Source organism: Botryllus schlosseri, chromosome 1 (genome assembly GCF_051294905.1).
Source record: "Botryllus schlosseri isolate E-star chromosome 1, Bs_hap1, whole genome shotgun sequence".
In the NCBI taxonomy this organism is placed as follows: domain Eukaryota; kingdom Metazoa; phylum Chordata; class Ascidiacea; order Stolidobranchia; family Styelidae; genus Botryllus; species Botryllus schlosseri.
In genome coordinates, this window is record NC_137236.1 from 36872673 (window position 1) to 36889144 (window position 16472).

The window sequence follows — 16472 nt, forward strand, 5'->3', positions numbered from 1 at the left end:
TGTGTCTTCCACAGGTATTCATCGCGCTACTACCCCATAAAGGATGATGCGCATTGAAATCTCCCAGAATTACGAATTTCGCTGTGCATCTACTGAAACATCGTTGCAGCAGTGACCTTGAGAGTTTTTTGTTAGGAGGGATGTACACGTTCATTATTGTAAGGCCTTGAATTGATATGATCTGGGACTCGATTGGCTGTACACTTTCTGTTGACATTTCTAAAAATGGGATTCGCGACTTGATAAACATGCATAGGCCACCGCCGTGGATATTTCTGTCCTTCCTCAGAATAACATAACCCGGTATTTTTGGAGAGTATTTTGGTACCAAATGCGTCTCTTGTAATGCAATAATATCCGGCTTTCCATCCAAATCTAGAATGTACTTTTTGAGTTCGTCCAGTTTCCTATAGATACCTCGGCAATTCCACTGCATTATTTTTAACATGGTGAATTCTCTTGGTATGACATGCTCAAATCCATGACCGGCTCAAAATCTGCTTGCTCGTTGTGTGTTGTTGTGAGTTCTCGTTGTGATGAAATCGATTGATTTGACGTGGTTTCTGTGTTCGACGCGGCTGCATTGGACATCGGTCGATTTGGCATGCTTTTTGTGTTTGACGCGGCTTTATTTGATGTCGATCGATTTGGGGTGTTTTCTGTAAATGACGAAGCTGTATTGGGTAAAGACATACCGAGAAAAGATTCTGCGGACTTGGCAACAATGGATGCAACGTTTATTTCTGTACCTTCATTCATGCAGATGAATGCACTTTTTATCACGTCTGCTGTAAATTGGAGAAATTCTGTTGTGGCAATGGAGATGTAGCCAGCACGGTTGTGGTTAGCGGCTATCGGGTTACTGTGTTTTTTGGCGTTGGGAGCAGTGTCAGTCGCGGGTGCATCTCTCCTTGGAGTGATGGCCGTGGGCATTGTTACTGCGTTGTTTCCTACAGGTGTCGAGTTTTGATGATGAAGGATAATTGCAGCGGGGCGCGGCAGAGTCGGAAAATCATCATATGATTGTGTGTTTGGCGGCATTTGTGTTAAAGTGTACTGTTGTCTGGCTTCCCAGTAACCTATTCCCTGTTGTGTCATTATCGAGTTAATTTTCCCTTCCTGTCGGTAACGCGCACAACCGCCGTAACCAGCAGAGTGTTTCTCACCACAGTTCACACATCTTGGCTCTTTGTCGCAATTCTCGTATTTGTGCTGTTCTCCACATCTGGTGCAGCGTTGTGTGCTACGGCAGTATTTAGACTTGTGCCCAAACCGATTGCAGTTATAACATCTAGTTGGCGGTGGGTTATAAACTCGCGTGCGAAATTGCATGAAACCGATTTTTACCACCGTTGGTAATATGGTAGAGGCGAAGCATAACAGAACTGATCGACTCGGCTTAGACTCTCCGTTTGACTTATAAGAAAACCGTCGCACAAATGTGACTTTGTGCATTGCTAATTCAGTTTGGATCTCTTCGTTGGTTAGATCCAAGGGAACATCTCCTATAACTCCCCGCGTCTCGGGTGTTTTCGTTTTGTACAGCTCGGCTCGTACCTCTATTGGTTTATCAGTAGTACCAAGGTTAGTGCACGTCAGCAGTTTCGAGACCTGATCGTAGCTCGCGCATAATACGCACAAGTCGCCGGAAGGAAGTACTTTGATATCTTTTTAGGCACCGCCTAACACCTTATACAGCTGTCTATTGATGACCAATGGATTGAAAGATCGTAGTTGCCTAGTTATACCCTTGACGATAACTGAAATACTAGTTTGTACCGAGTTGCTTGGAGCTGATTCTTTAGAAGCAGGTCCATTGAGCTGGTCTTCTGCGGAGCGCTTATGCGCTCCTTTTTTACTTGACATTAACTACGAAACTCTGACAACTACGAAACTCTGACAACACTGACTATTAGGAATGTAATGTAATATAAACGACTGTTCTCTTGAAGAGACTTCTCCACACGCGCTGCAGCCTTCGTGTCGAAGCTAATTCCCTTGATTAGGACACGTCCTTTCGCCACGACGCTCACCTCACGAATGTGCATAAGTCAAGCCTTCAAAATTCCGGACATTTAGGCATATTTTAGAAATTCCTCCCGGACGCAAGTTTGAACAGTGAAATTCCGGACATGTCCGGGAAATGCCGGACGTATGGCAACCCTAATATTTATATTGGGTATGCGCCAAATATAGTCATATGTCTCTTCGGCCACCGTTTCCAACCTGATCAGTAGGACGGTTCAAAAACATTCTTTTTCCAAATCTTGCTTGCTATAGGCAATTAAATCGGCAGGTTGAACAGAAAGACGGTGCACAGCAAGTTTGAATCCATTCCAACCAGTAGAAATGAAGTTAAATGAGTTTGAATTTTTAAACTTTAATCTAATATATTTTAAAAGAAAGAAATTTCAAATTTCAATTGCTACCCCGTCAAATTGGAAAGTTGTATATAAAAACGATGCAAAACAAATTTGGCTCAATTCCAAGCCGTAGAAGCCATTTCAGTTTTTAGTTGGTAATGCTGAGATTGCCCACAGTCAATGCTATAATTTCAAATCAAAAATTCTCAGCTGCAATAACTTCGCTTCTACCGGTTGTAAATTAGCAAAAATTGTTATGCATCGTGATATCAAACTTAGATAGATTCTCTACGCCAGTGGTTCCCAATTTTTTTCCACTCGCGTACCATTTCGAGGTTTTCTGGAATGCTCGCGTACCACCTACATAAGTTCCGCCATTTATGACGTCATATTCATGTATCTGACCTATGCGAGGTGTAATAACAAATTCTATTAAACTAGGCATTATCTGCCAGGGTTGATGTGATGCATGGCACTGTTTTTTCGCCACCAGTCACAAGAAGAACAACATAATGAAATAACAAAAGTCAATATATTGAATGCGATGGTTGAATTTGTTTATTTTAACAAGCTGGTCGATGCGTGGCTCACAGCGCATCGAAAGTCATGTATAGGCGCAACAAGTCGGTTTCGTTTCTTCGACTTGAAAGTCATCAGGGATGAAAATTCTTGCTAGCACTCCCACGCAGAAGTGAAAATTAGCAGCGGGGGAATAGCGTGAGAAGGTAGCGTCCAGTATGAGGAGTCCATGCTAAGCCAGCAGTTTATTGGAGAACAATATTTGTTTTTCGTCTTAGCTCTCTGGTCATCCTGTATATTTATGAGTTCCCCTTGCTCTCCGTTTGAGTGGTTTTTATTCAGATATGTACATAAAATATCAATAATTTCATAACGAAAATCTTGCTCTCCAGTCCCGACAGGCAGGTCGGCTGGATCAACAGCGAATGGATCGGTCATGTAGGCACAACATGTCACAGTGGTGAGAAAAAAAAGACATACCTTATCACGGACGTACCATCAGGGCATTTCGTCCCCCCCAAACGTTGATCTTGCCCCCCCCCCCCCCCATAGGATGATAAACCGAACTTCTGGGGAACTTCCCCCCGGAACCTCTTTGGATATCAGCTCTTTGCTGCTACTTGTCATCTAGATTGGGTGTTCTTACAGTGAGTCAGCTATTCTCGCCCAGACACGCTAAGGGCGAAAAATCTCAATAAATCATGATTGAATTGATCAATATGATCGGGAACTGCATATATATTGCTATCAATTTTTATATTCTCTCTGCTCCTGAATCAGATTTACCGGTAGAGCTGAATGAGGTGTGTTCGAAAAAGTAGGGCCCCTCAATAAAAATTTAACATCTTCGGGCGTATACCCGTTGGCAAGAACAAAACAGCACTTCGTCAGGCCCCCTAAAAATAACATGGATCTTGGGGTCCCATAGGGTGATAAACCGACCCCCCCCCCCCCCCATCACGGTATTCGCTTTTGCCATGAAATTCGCTGTACTGTAATGCTCGATAATTCATGATAAAATCAGTCAATAAGATTAGGAGTTGCACATATATTGCTATCAATTTCTTGTCCTCTCCGTCCGATTTACCGGTAAAGCTGAGGGAGGAGTCTTGGAAACTGTAGAGCCCGTAAATAATAATTAAACATCTTCGGACGGGCTGACTTGTTGGTATGACTTCGTTACATAATGTTATTTCGTGGCCTCCTGTCTACCATATCAAAAACTATAGAATCACCCAAACGTATTAAACTAAAAGACGCTCACGATTTTAAATTGTTATTTTCCTGCGGGATGGCACTTTTCTTCTGAAGTTCAGATTGCCAAGACAGGAACATTTGGCGCCAGTCATTTAGGCACCTATGGACAATTAAACCTACATGTATTTTGTATATTTAACGAAGTTATCGGTCAGCGTAATGCCAGTTCTTTTCGGCCAAGGTTTTCTCGCTGCCGATCGTTCTGGAACACTTCTTGGAGTCGCATGTAATATGTCCTAAATCGTTATATCTCTTGGTGCGTCGTGGCGCAGCTGAGAGGGAACATGAGTTCCAACCATCCCATATCGATATACGTCGGCTATATCGGGTGTTAATTGTCCGTAGTCTCATTCAACAAGCTTTTTGTAAAGTATATAGACAATTTTGGCATAATTTTACAACTTGAATAAAACACAATTTTGTATTTTTAAAAAACGCCTTTGTTTAAAACACTGTTCAAAACATGTTTTAAACAAAGTGTTTTAATACACCGTTTGTTTTAAATGCCACGCTATGCGTAACCTTGGTATACACCATCGATTTATATTTAAAACGTCCATTTTCATTCAGTCATACCCTTAAATTCATCGACTCTTCACCTTCTAGCTATCGGACAAGAGACAGCTTGCAACATACAATACTAGGTTATTTCATGTTACTAATAAATGCATTTTCGAAAATCGATCGATCGTAGCAACATGGCGTGGTTCTCCAGACAAAGTATCCAATTTCGTTCATCCTGCTTTGTTTTAGCTAGAGTACAAGTCAGATTTGAAAGAGTATGTACTGTACAGTCGCAAGACGCAAAACATCCGATTATCCTCGCAGATCTTTGACTTCGAGGGTGACGCTGATGTTCGGTTGTTTGACGTGTTCAAGAATTTTGGTGTTGGTGTAAGGATCCACGTACTCAAGGCACGATACTTGACTCAGTGTAATGAAGCCTTGCTTGCGTAACAGTAGCTGAACATAGTAGTTAGCTGTCACAGCCGATATAGCATCACATCCTTCCGACCGCGCGACTCGTTCGGCCCTGCATATAGAAAGAAGGGAGTTCGCAATATAAGTATATAATACCATTTACCGTAACACGTTCATAAATAGTCCAGTGCGCTAAAATGGAGTCACAGAAAAGTGGAGTCGCAGAAAATATTATGAAAAATAAAAGAGTTGTGTGTACTCATAAATGTTCTAGCCGGTTGTGTTAGGAAATTTCTTCTCAATCCGTTTCGATATTAATCACAGAGATGGTGGTTAAAGCATAGTCATCGTTGGTATGCCAGTACAAGAACAATTACGTATGCATATAGCTACTCAAGTGCAAGTGTAAGTGGCGATTTCCGAGTAATTGTATAAGTATGTAATAAAACAACTAGTTCCGGAAAACTGTGACGTAAAAGCAGAAATTGTGTAGTAGTTTACAAACATAACTTCCTGAGCAGATTTCGACAAAGTACCAATCCAGTGTGTTGACCGTGAACAAACTGCTATGGTTGTTTGAGTCGTTCGAGTTCGAGTTGCAAGTTTTAAAGTATAGCTGTTAATTTCGTGTTTAGATTTGAAGCACTTGGTCCTCGTGAGCGCGACAGGGCTCAGTCTAAGGCAGTGGTTCCCAACCTTTTCCGACTCATAGCCCCCTTAACAGGGTAGACATATATTTATCGACCCCCCCCACACACACACACACACACACACACACACACATGGTCGGATTCGAGAAGGAGGAAATATATACGAGAAGTTTATAAAGTTAACTCGCTGGTCGCTGGTAAATTGACTGCTGGAAAAAAGGCCAACTTACCGCGGTGATCCTGGTATCTGGAGATAGTTTGTGCCAATTAAGGTGACCTTTTTCTACTCACCTTTCGCGGCAGTTCCAGAAAAAAAAACGCTTTTCACGAGTATTTTGCGTCGGTATCCGATTGCTGGCTAATTTAGTATATCCTACTGAACGCTCTAACATTTTCTCCCATGTCGCCCACTTTATACGTTTACGCCCCCCAATCGCCTTTATAATATTTTCGCCTCCCTGCTTCTCAAAATCGCTCACGTTGGGAACCACTGGTCTACGGGTAAGGTGATACTACTTTAACGTACGGGCCCCGGTATTGGCCCTGTGTTCGTACCGAGCAAAAAGAGAATTATCTCACCTTCTGACTAACTCGGTGGCTAATCCCTTTCTGGCGTGTGCTTCCAGACATGCTATCCCGTTGATAAGCGAACATTTGCTTCCCGCTAATGAATCAATGTCACTTGTACGAATGAGTGATCGGAAGCACTGTTAAATCGAAAACGAATTAGCTATGGTGGTGACACAGGGACGGGGATCTCTCCGTGTTTTCGACATATAGATCAACGCTATCAACTGCGCATTTCAACCAGTGCATCTACCGCGTTTGAAGGAAATATATATGCACGTATTCAATTTTGACCGCAAGACGTTCATGGTTATTCATTTACAAAGGCCAGACCTGGGCAATGTGCGCCCCGCGAAAAGTTTCTTTAGAATTCAAAATATGATACCTGAATTTAATGCGTGGACAAAAACAATAGGCTGAACTGAACTGAACCGCCAACTGAACCAGCTATACCATTTTGGTTTGTATATTTGTAAATGTTACTGTGAAGGGGTCAGTGCCTCACAAACCATGAACCTCACCGCCCGTTACTGTAATGATGTACCCCACTGAAGAACACCGCAGGTATACGCTACTGTACCTGATACATTTGCCTTCTTTGAAGTGTATACGCGATATCGTCCTGATATTGTGGAATATGATGATCTTGTATTACAGCCATCACGAACGCAGCCATATCATACATGGGTTTCACGAACGCGCCAATGGCAAATCCTTGCTTGAAAACCTTCTGTATATGATAACTGAGCGTATTAATGCACACGGCAAGATGAAACGCAATCCTATTCAAAACGGGAGGGTATGGATACAGTAAATGATCACAGCAAAATTGAGAAACCAACCACCTTGCATGATTTAATGCGAACAAATATCAATATGCGTTTATATCACTCGTCAACAGCATAGAATGCGACTTAAATTGTACTTCATGGATGTGTACTTATGTAATGCATTGCATCATATCAATTTGTTTCAACTTCTCGGGGTTTCGTATTCGGTCCTCTGACATTTGGTGTTGGGGTATTCATGTTGTTTGTCGACTACTATGGTCATTTACACCAGGCCGATATTCTTCTTATCTTCCGTAACTGCCGACTTACAGCACGGCCCACCTCTAGGCTTTTGTAAGACACCGCTGATGCGGATGAGGTGGCGAGGAGGAGCCTAGGTAAACCTCCAACACTTGGGTATCGGAATTCGGAAGTCGACCTCGGTCGGACTCGAACCTGCACCCATTGGTGTTGCAGACGCGGATTATTCCACTGCGTTATCGCGCCACTATTCGGTCCTCTGTTTTGACCGTTATACAGGCTGAAGCTGTACAGTTACTTGCGTATGACATTAGCAGTTCCGCATCTGGATGAGCGATTCAACGCCTTTCTGCCTGTATATTCAACTCTGTCTTCGTTCCTTGATATAGAATTAAGGACGACTCTATCCGTGTTACGAATAGCTACCAAAATGTAATGACCTTGAATCAGTGTCTCATGCCCTCATCCTTCGATAACTCTATTTGACTTGACCAGTGACTTCACTGGTGATTTGACTTGACTCGATTCGTCTCCAGAGATCGAGTGACTTGACCTGACTTGAGTCACTTTCGAAAATCGATTGACTTTACTTGACTCGAGGCAAAATTTACAATGACTCGACGGTTATGATTGGTCCTAATATTGCCTTAAAGTGCCCGTGGCCTCATATTCACCCTACGATATCTAGTGTAAATCTCGTAGGTACATTATAAATCTATGCCTTTACAGTGTAGTTGACGTAATTAATAGGGACAATCTATATTCAATAGGCACAGACTCAGTATTATTCCGACTTATCGAGACAACGCATATGAAATTATTGGACTCAATTTTGTTTGCCAATATTATTATCGGCGCGCATTTAGGCTATACCTGCACTAAAATTCTTTTTCTTTCTCTCACATCTTCTGGTGGACATCCCAGACACACACACATTGGTTCGCTCTCGGGGTAAACATCTTCAAAGATTCGCAACATGTGCTCAGTATCGCATTCTTGCAGTTTCCGGAAATAATAGCTTTCCGGCGTTGCAGTATTTGCGTCTGTATTCATTAGCACAGTTTGTTTCTGCAGAAGTAGCGGTTTTAAAGTAAGGCAGAACTGCTTCAGACTAAACCAAAGACGGGCGAATCACGGCTCGCGGGCCGCATGCGGTCTGCAACTACGTTTCGCGCGAGCCATAAAAGCTTTAAGAATCGTTATATAAAATATTGACCAATACCTAATAAAACCGATTGCGTAAAGTCGGTTAGGGCTCTATTACAGCTTTCGGTAGATACATAAGGTGGCGGATTCGGCCCACTATGAGATACGAACAATCTAATGAAAGACCTATATTACTTGGATTCATTCGAATGGTGAATGGCATGTAGGGTGTAGATATGAACACAATATTTTGCATCCTAGAAGAAACATATATGTCAAGATTGTTCACAATCGAACAAGGACATGACTTTCACAATTTCTTTTTGTCGGCACCATTAGTCCATTACCGCCAAACTCTCACAATCTGCCATGGAATGTCAAACTATGCGCCGAAACCCATCCCCCAGAATTCGCACAATATGTAGACTCTCTTGCGGCACAAAAGAAATTTCAGGACATATTTATTAAACTTGAATAATTCGTATCACTAGGAAACGAATGGCATTAGCGCTGGCAGCCTCCGAAGAGATTTCAATAGATGAGAGAAACAGCAACACGCTGGCGTGGGATAAACTTATGATAAGAGTTGCATATCCTCCATGGTTTATTTACTCATGACACGGTATGCGTCCTGCGTTAGCGTCGACATCAGTCACACAGAGCGTGGAGCAGAATGTGTGGTCGGAAATAGGTTCAAATGGCTATTTGAATGCTGAAGGTTGCTATCCTATCCTCTGCGCTTTCCTACCCGCGACAGATGGAAATATTAGGGTGTACTTGAACGACTCAGGATGGATTAGACTTGTGGATATATAGTAGGGATGGTGTGAACCTCTAAAAGGTTCAGGTTCGTGTGAACGTGAACCTTTTTGAAAGGTTCTGTGTGAACGCGAACGTGAGCCTCATGACGTCACGTGACGTCATATTGTCAATTCCAACCCTACATTTCAGTGGAGTGATAGCCATATTAATGTACAGATTGTACACGATGCCTAGCGACAACTCGGGCCACATAATGCCACAATGCTGAAGTATACATATTGACGTTTTTAACGTCGCCAAATGTCTCAAATGGGGCGATCAAATATTATAATGATCCCGTGAAATCAATATCTTCCGTCGCTTTGTCAACAATTTCGACGACGACTTGCAAGGAATGTAAACTTACGCCCAGACAGCGTATTCAGCGTCTTAGTATAGCTACGTTGATATTGAGCAGAGTGTAAAACGGGTACCGATATTAGGCCTACCCCATTACCAAGTCATACAGCAGTAGCCAACCCCCGAATCGCACGGATTTGGTCAAGATTGCCCCGTACGGCTGCTAGATTTTTACATCCGACAGGGATATCAATTTCAATGATTGGTTGAATAAGCATCATTCACTGACGACCTACATGTAGTGTATTTCGCTCACAATATCGTGTGATTGCGGATCAAGCTCACAGCGGAGATTTTTGTGATTTCCAAGGTGCATACTACTTTAGTGTTGATTTTTTACGCTGCCAGTGCCATGCACAGAGTGACCTTCAGTTGGAATGCAATAAATTTCAGCCAACGATGTTATAATTAAGTGAAAATTGTAATATATGAGAAAGGTTCACAGTGCAGAACCTACCAAGGTTCGTTTGTGAACGTGAACCTCTAGATTTCTGAGATTCACGCACAGAACACGAACGTGAACCTCACGTTCACACCATCCCTAATATATAGTCATGGTTCCTTACTATCTTTAGGTTTAAATACCTCGATGGTGCGCAGCAGGTAGACGATATAATCCTCGATACTGTCGTACTGACCCAAACTACAATCTGGTTGATTCATTGGCAGCAACCGCACAGAGAATACATTCCTCATTACATTAAGAGTTATATTTTCCTTGGGAATCATACAAACTCCTTCAACTGACACTGCTTCCATATTGCAAGTACCGCTACTCAATCCTGTACGCAATGTAAGCATGGATCAACATAGTATATTGAGCAAGCTTGTTAAATGAGCATGGTATCGTTATATGAGAGGTGTTTTATCGGTAAATATTTAAGAAGTCGAGTGTAGATTGCGACCTTTTAAAAGGGTTTCAGACGATCAATTTCAAAGGCATCTTTGTTGAAAACTAACAGATGTAAGTGCAGCGACATATTTCATCGCAGACGGCACAATGTAAGTGTAAGCCTATGTATACATACCGCAGATTGCACGCAATTGTTCTATATCGCCATGTGCCGCATTGTAATGTACTAATAAAATAGGTTTCATTAATCAGGGAGTTGAGTGTTAATATTACTGACTTCGTGAGAGGTATCCGGAATCGTGATTTCATTAGATTCTCGGGTATACGGATATGATTCGTTTTAACGTACGAGCTTCACCAAAATGATTCAAGGCTGTTTATTGTGGGCATTACATTTGTAAGCCAAATGAATAAACTGCATACAAGCTTTTTATCATCGCATCGCCACTGGATTTTGCTCAGAATTGGGCATATTTAATGCCTGCAAATTACTTGATTAGAGTTAAAAGCAGGGCTTTGGAGCAGTCGTAAATGTTGCATTGCTCCGGTTCCGACTCTGAAGCTTCTTCTGTCATAGATTAGCTCCGCCTCCAGCTCCGAAGCCGTATTATTACCACTGCGCCAGTTCCAGCTCCGGCTCCGGCTCTAAAAACTATGGAATGGGCCTGTCTATATCAGGGATGGCCATATGTGACCCGAGAGAAGGTTTTGAGTGGCACGCGAGTTAATTTCCTAAATTTGTTACAGCATCGAAAATGAATTGCTCAGCTTGTGAACTTGCAAGGCCAACCAAATATTTGATTAGTCTTAACGCGACACTTGGGATGTTGATTACTAAAATATCAGTTCCAGCGCATTGGCAGATCCAGGGTCCAGTCACATCTGTAGTTAATCGTCGTACATTACAATAAACTAAAATAGTAGTGAAATTTTTCTTCAGGCTTCACGTGTTTCATTCACACACGATTTCTTGCTTGTTAGCCTATCCCCTCCTGAAAATGAAAAAACGCCTTATTTACCCGATTTAGTCTAACTATATTCGCAATTACCAGAGAAAGTCTTTTCGCATTTGCGCTCGCAGAAAGATCGTCGACGATGAAATGTATACGCACAAAATGATTGTCGCATATTTAGCGGAATCCTTCAGTATCGATATGTTCTGATGCCGAATAGTCATGTCCTTGCAAACTGAGCCCAGCAGTCTGCATACGGTAGACCGGCAATATACTCAAGTAATAATATTATTGACCTAGTTCATTTATAAACTTTGAATATTTCACGCGCTTGGCGCGGCTTGAGGACCGCGCCCTCGTTCATCAATTTCATGTGACCCTTCAGCCGAAAAGGTAGGCCACTCCTGTTCTGTATAAATTACTAATCTACCCGTAGGTTAGTTATCTATAGTAATCTAGAGTCTGGCAGCCGTCAGTAACATCGAATGCAGCAACGAAGACCAAGTGCCGCCGTGTCCGCCTGTGACGTCATAATCAATACTTGTCAATTGTCGATACCATCATAGCTGCACCAGACGCACTTTGTTCCATGCAGTGGTGCCACTCCTAGTGTTTTAACACTAGATCTAGTGTTTTTTCGGTCGTCCTAGTGTTCTAGTGTTTTTTGTCGCACAATTTTGCTAATCTAGTGTTTTTCTGCAATCGTGCGAAGAAGGAATATTCTAAGAACATACTAACTAAATCATACGCTAAATTTATCGCTAATAGGGTGATTTGGTGTCTCTGGCTGTGTTTGTTTTCAACAATTCCTTGTGGTGGTGCAGTAAGAAGCAATCATTACGTAATAGGGTGCGCTGTGAATCCGTATTTATAAGCGAATGTACCGGAAAAATGAAAAGCGATTTCGGTGAAATCCTTTGTCGTTTCTTGTTGAACTCACTCTGCAGATTCGGGAAAGATTTTCATTTGCCGGCTTGAGTGTATTGAATCCGTTAACAGCCTTGTCAACACAAAGAGAAATAGAATCAATCGTTCCTCTAGCTGTGCAATTTCCCTCTGTGATATTATTTGTTGAATTTAATGATTTGTCAGAAGAATGGTCTGCTTTGGCAAATTCGCAAAATGAGCTGCAGGTTATCAGTCAATGCCATCCAACATAATTTTGGCTGGATTGAAATATGTGCACAATGGATTCGGTGAATCAAAATTCCCTTTACTGGGGAAGCTCATGACGAATCTCTTGGCATTGTCACATTCCTGTGCATGCATGGAAATGAAGTATACTGCACATGGACACCTCCCCATTGTTTGGTTGAAGATGTACGGTAGTGAGAACGATATGCCACACAAAATATACTTTCTTTGATCGATGGTGTACCATCGAAAGATAAATAATATTTATGATGCCGTACAATTCGAAAGCGACAATATTTGATTTTTTCTTGTGTTGAATTCGTTTCATTAATTTACGTTGATTAATCTTGCAGTATATCAATTCGTTTCATTAATTTTCGTTGAATGATCATGCAGTAGGCCTATATCATACATATGTATCGAATTCATGTGTGGAACACTTCTTATCTATGGATTTGTACCTTGATCATCATGGTTACTTGAAAACGGCAAATTTTTCCTGCAATTTAGTAATCTAGTGTTTTTTTCGCCGATCTAGTGTTTTTTTACGACACAATCTTGTGTTTTTCCGGAAACGTAGAGTGGCAACACTGGTTCCATGCCATTGCTGTGTACAACATTGAAATTCTGATGCGGCGTTTTTTTACACTGGCACTGTACTCGTTAACATTAAGCCAGACAGCTAAATATGCGATTTTTATTCAACTGTAACTGCAGTAAGAGCAACATGGGCGCACATCACGAGCCGATCAATACAAATCCGATTTGTACCATGGCCAATGGTTTGACGTCCGATATTGGAGCACTCGTTACCAGTTCATCCGGTGTCGATCAAGTTTATCGGAATATAATCTTTTTCCGTTGAAACGAATCGAATAAATTCTGAATTGGTGCCACGGAGAATCTTATCTTTCATTTATATTGCGACTTAATTAAGCACTGTGCCATGTACATTGCGCCATGCCCGTAACGAATTAAACGATGGACAGTTACAAGTCGCAGTGCGCGATAATTCGGGAATACTAGAATATCAAGCAGACATCAAGAATGAATACACGAGACAGATGATTATAAATTGGAAATCGCGTATCAAATAAGGAATTTGTCTCCGACATATAATACCATGGGGTATTACAACGGCGTTTTGGGTTACTCTTCTGCCATCCCCTACTCCCGCTCGAAAATCCTTACTGGAGTGAATGACGATCATGCGCAGTAATTAATTGCAATTCGCATGCATAGTTGCATACAAAATGTCACTGGCCAATTTCGCGCCGCGATTAAAAAACTATCACGAAAGAACGAGTGTTTACTCATCCGATTCATAGCAACGATGAGATGGAATTTCTCGGCGCGTGCTAGTCATATCGACATGTGCAACGAAATCACGGCTTTATCCTCTGTCCCATTGTCCTCTGATCATTATTTTCGAATCGTACAATTGGCCAACACGGTTGTGCTGATCATGAAATTGCGGGTAGGCCGAATGCCCACAATACTCTCAGACATATCTAGCGTACCGAGGTTCGGCGCTCATGTATGAAAATTGAACATTGAACATATGACTGCACTGTGTTGTTAAATCCCCAGGTACATGGTTAGTCAGTAAAGGTAGCGCCGAAGAGGCAATGATTCTTAATTTCGCAAAGGCCTGCTGCTGAATTATGTGAAATCAGCAGATATGGTTGTTGCATATATAATAGCAACTTATGAAATACGTCAGAGCCGAAGCTACTGCTCAAATAACGGGCTCCAGCTCCACTCCGACTCTGGCTGAATTTCATGTAGAGCTCTGGCTCCGGCTCCAGCTCCGGTGAAAATGCGCGGCTCCAGGGCTCCGGCTCCTTGCTCCAACTATAAAGCCCTGTTTATAAGGACCTAATCAATACTTTTGTAAGTGGACATTTGCTTAAAATAGTAGTAGGCCTGCCACATGCCGCCCATTCATATTTCGTAACATCCTTTTTCATTCAGTGACATGTTGAAATTCGTCGACTTTCAACCTTCCCAGCCGCCGGACAACTGCAAGTTTCGATAAGACAATACATACTTCGGAATTTCTTGTTCTCTCGAATATAGAAAGATTGTGGTAAAAATCAGAACTGGAAACATGGAGTGGCTTTCCAGACGGATTATCCGATTTCTGGAGTACGTCTCAGTTTAAAATCGGATTGACAGTTGCGTGATACTGAACATCAGGTTATGCTCGCAGATTTTTGACTTCAAGACGCTGTGGTTCGGTGTTTGAACATGTTGAAAAATTTTGGTGTTGGTGTGAAGGTCCACGTATTTTAGGCATGACAGTTGACTTAATGCAATGAAGCCTTGCTTTCGAGACAGTTGCTGAAGATAATGGTTAGCTGTCACCGCCGACATATCATCACATCCTTCCGACCGCGCGATTCGTTCGTTCCTGTATATCGAATGAAGGGGGTTCGCAATATGAGCGAATAATACCATTTTGCATACCACTTTCATAAAGATCCCAGTGTGCTAAAATGGAGTAGCAGATAACAATTAGTCATGCCTGATAAATTTAATATATAATAATAGAGTTGTGCATGCCCGTGCCCGTAGATGGTTTTTTACGGGGGATACTTGTCGTGAGCACGAAACAGTGTTGGGATCAAGTCACTACCTTCGAGTCACGAGTCATTTCGAGTCATTGCACATTTTGACTCGAGTCAAGTCAAGTCAATCGATTTTCGAAGGTGACTCGAGTCAAGTCAAGTCACTTGATTTTTGGAGGTGACTCGAGTCAAGTCGAGTCAAGTCAAGTCAAGTCACGAGTCAAGTCACATTTCAAGTCAAGTTGCATTTTCGAATGCCTACGCCATTGCATTTTGCTAGCTGTCTGAAATACAGATCAACAGGTCATTGATTTTGAACCGATGAACGAATATGAAGGTAAATATACACGTAAGACGGCGCTGTATCGCTTACATATACGTAGAAATGCTGAACTACGCAAGTATAACGGCAATTCGAGCCTGCGCCAGTGGTCGAGGACTATATAAACTATCTTCGAATTTAATTTCAAGAAAGAGGTTTGGTTCAGGTACAGAGAACAGTAATAGACATTTTTCTATTAAAATACATTACTATACTAGTTTACGACAGCGTAAGCTGTAAGCTTCGATCACTTCGTAAGCGGACAATTTATTTGTTAGAGAACAATGGAGGCTCAGTAAAACGCACGATCATTGAATGATTGGTCGCTCTCACGGGTTACACTAGCGTTTTGCGAACAATCCGATTGCAAGATAAAGTGATTTTTATCGACATCGAGTGCTTGATGACTTGAAATTGACTCGTGAATTTTGCTTCGAGTCACGAGTCAATCCACATTTCTGATACGCCGAGTCAAGTCAAGTCATTTTAACAAAGTGACTCGAGTCAAGTCAAGTCATACGAAAAAGGTGACTCGAGTCATCCCAACACTGGCACGAAATAATATTCGTAAGCAGTTTATTACTTCGACGTGAATGAACTAATACCTTGACTACGATACTCGCAATACTAACTGTTAAGATAACAGCAACATAAATGAGGAACGGCTCTAAGCACGCGAAACAGGTAGACATGTAATCATCGTAGTCAACACCAGTACTTACTAGGGCTGGGCACAATGATTCGAGTACTCGAATCTGAATCGAGTATTAAGTTTCATGATTCATGTCGAGTGGCAAAATACGATATTTTTCGAATACTGAAATATTACGGTCCTTGCAACTGAAAGTTAATTTAGTAACAAGAATTATAGTTTTGATATTATTTTCCACCGAGGTAGCCTTGGAACCTTAATTTGCCGTGTCGCAGCATTCGAGACATAGTACAAACCTACGAACATTACTAGAAATAACACATTTCCGAAGTCATGATCATCACACAACATTGTCAACTAGTGCAATGAAATC

The 16472-nt window shown here is 41.8% G+C and overlaps 1 protein-coding gene across 1 annotated transcript; it reads right to left on the minus strand.

Moving 5' to 3' along the window:
- Nucleotides 1–4525: 4525 nt before the first annotated feature.
- On the minus strand, nucleotides 4526–8454 carry LOC145448781 (uncharacterized). The gene is made up of 4 exons (XM_080327235.1): nucleotides 8182–8454; nucleotides 6858–7007; nucleotides 6290–6417; nucleotides 4526–5172 (listed from the first exon to the last, which is right to left on the minus strand). Exons 1-4 carry the CDS (start codon nucleotides 8359–8361, stop codon nucleotides 4956–4958), a joined length of 675 nt encoding a protein of 224 aa, XP_080183361.1. The 5' UTR covers nucleotides 8362–8454; the 3' UTR covers nucleotides 4526–4955.
- Between the last annotated feature and the right edge of the window lie 8018 nt (nucleotides 8455–16472).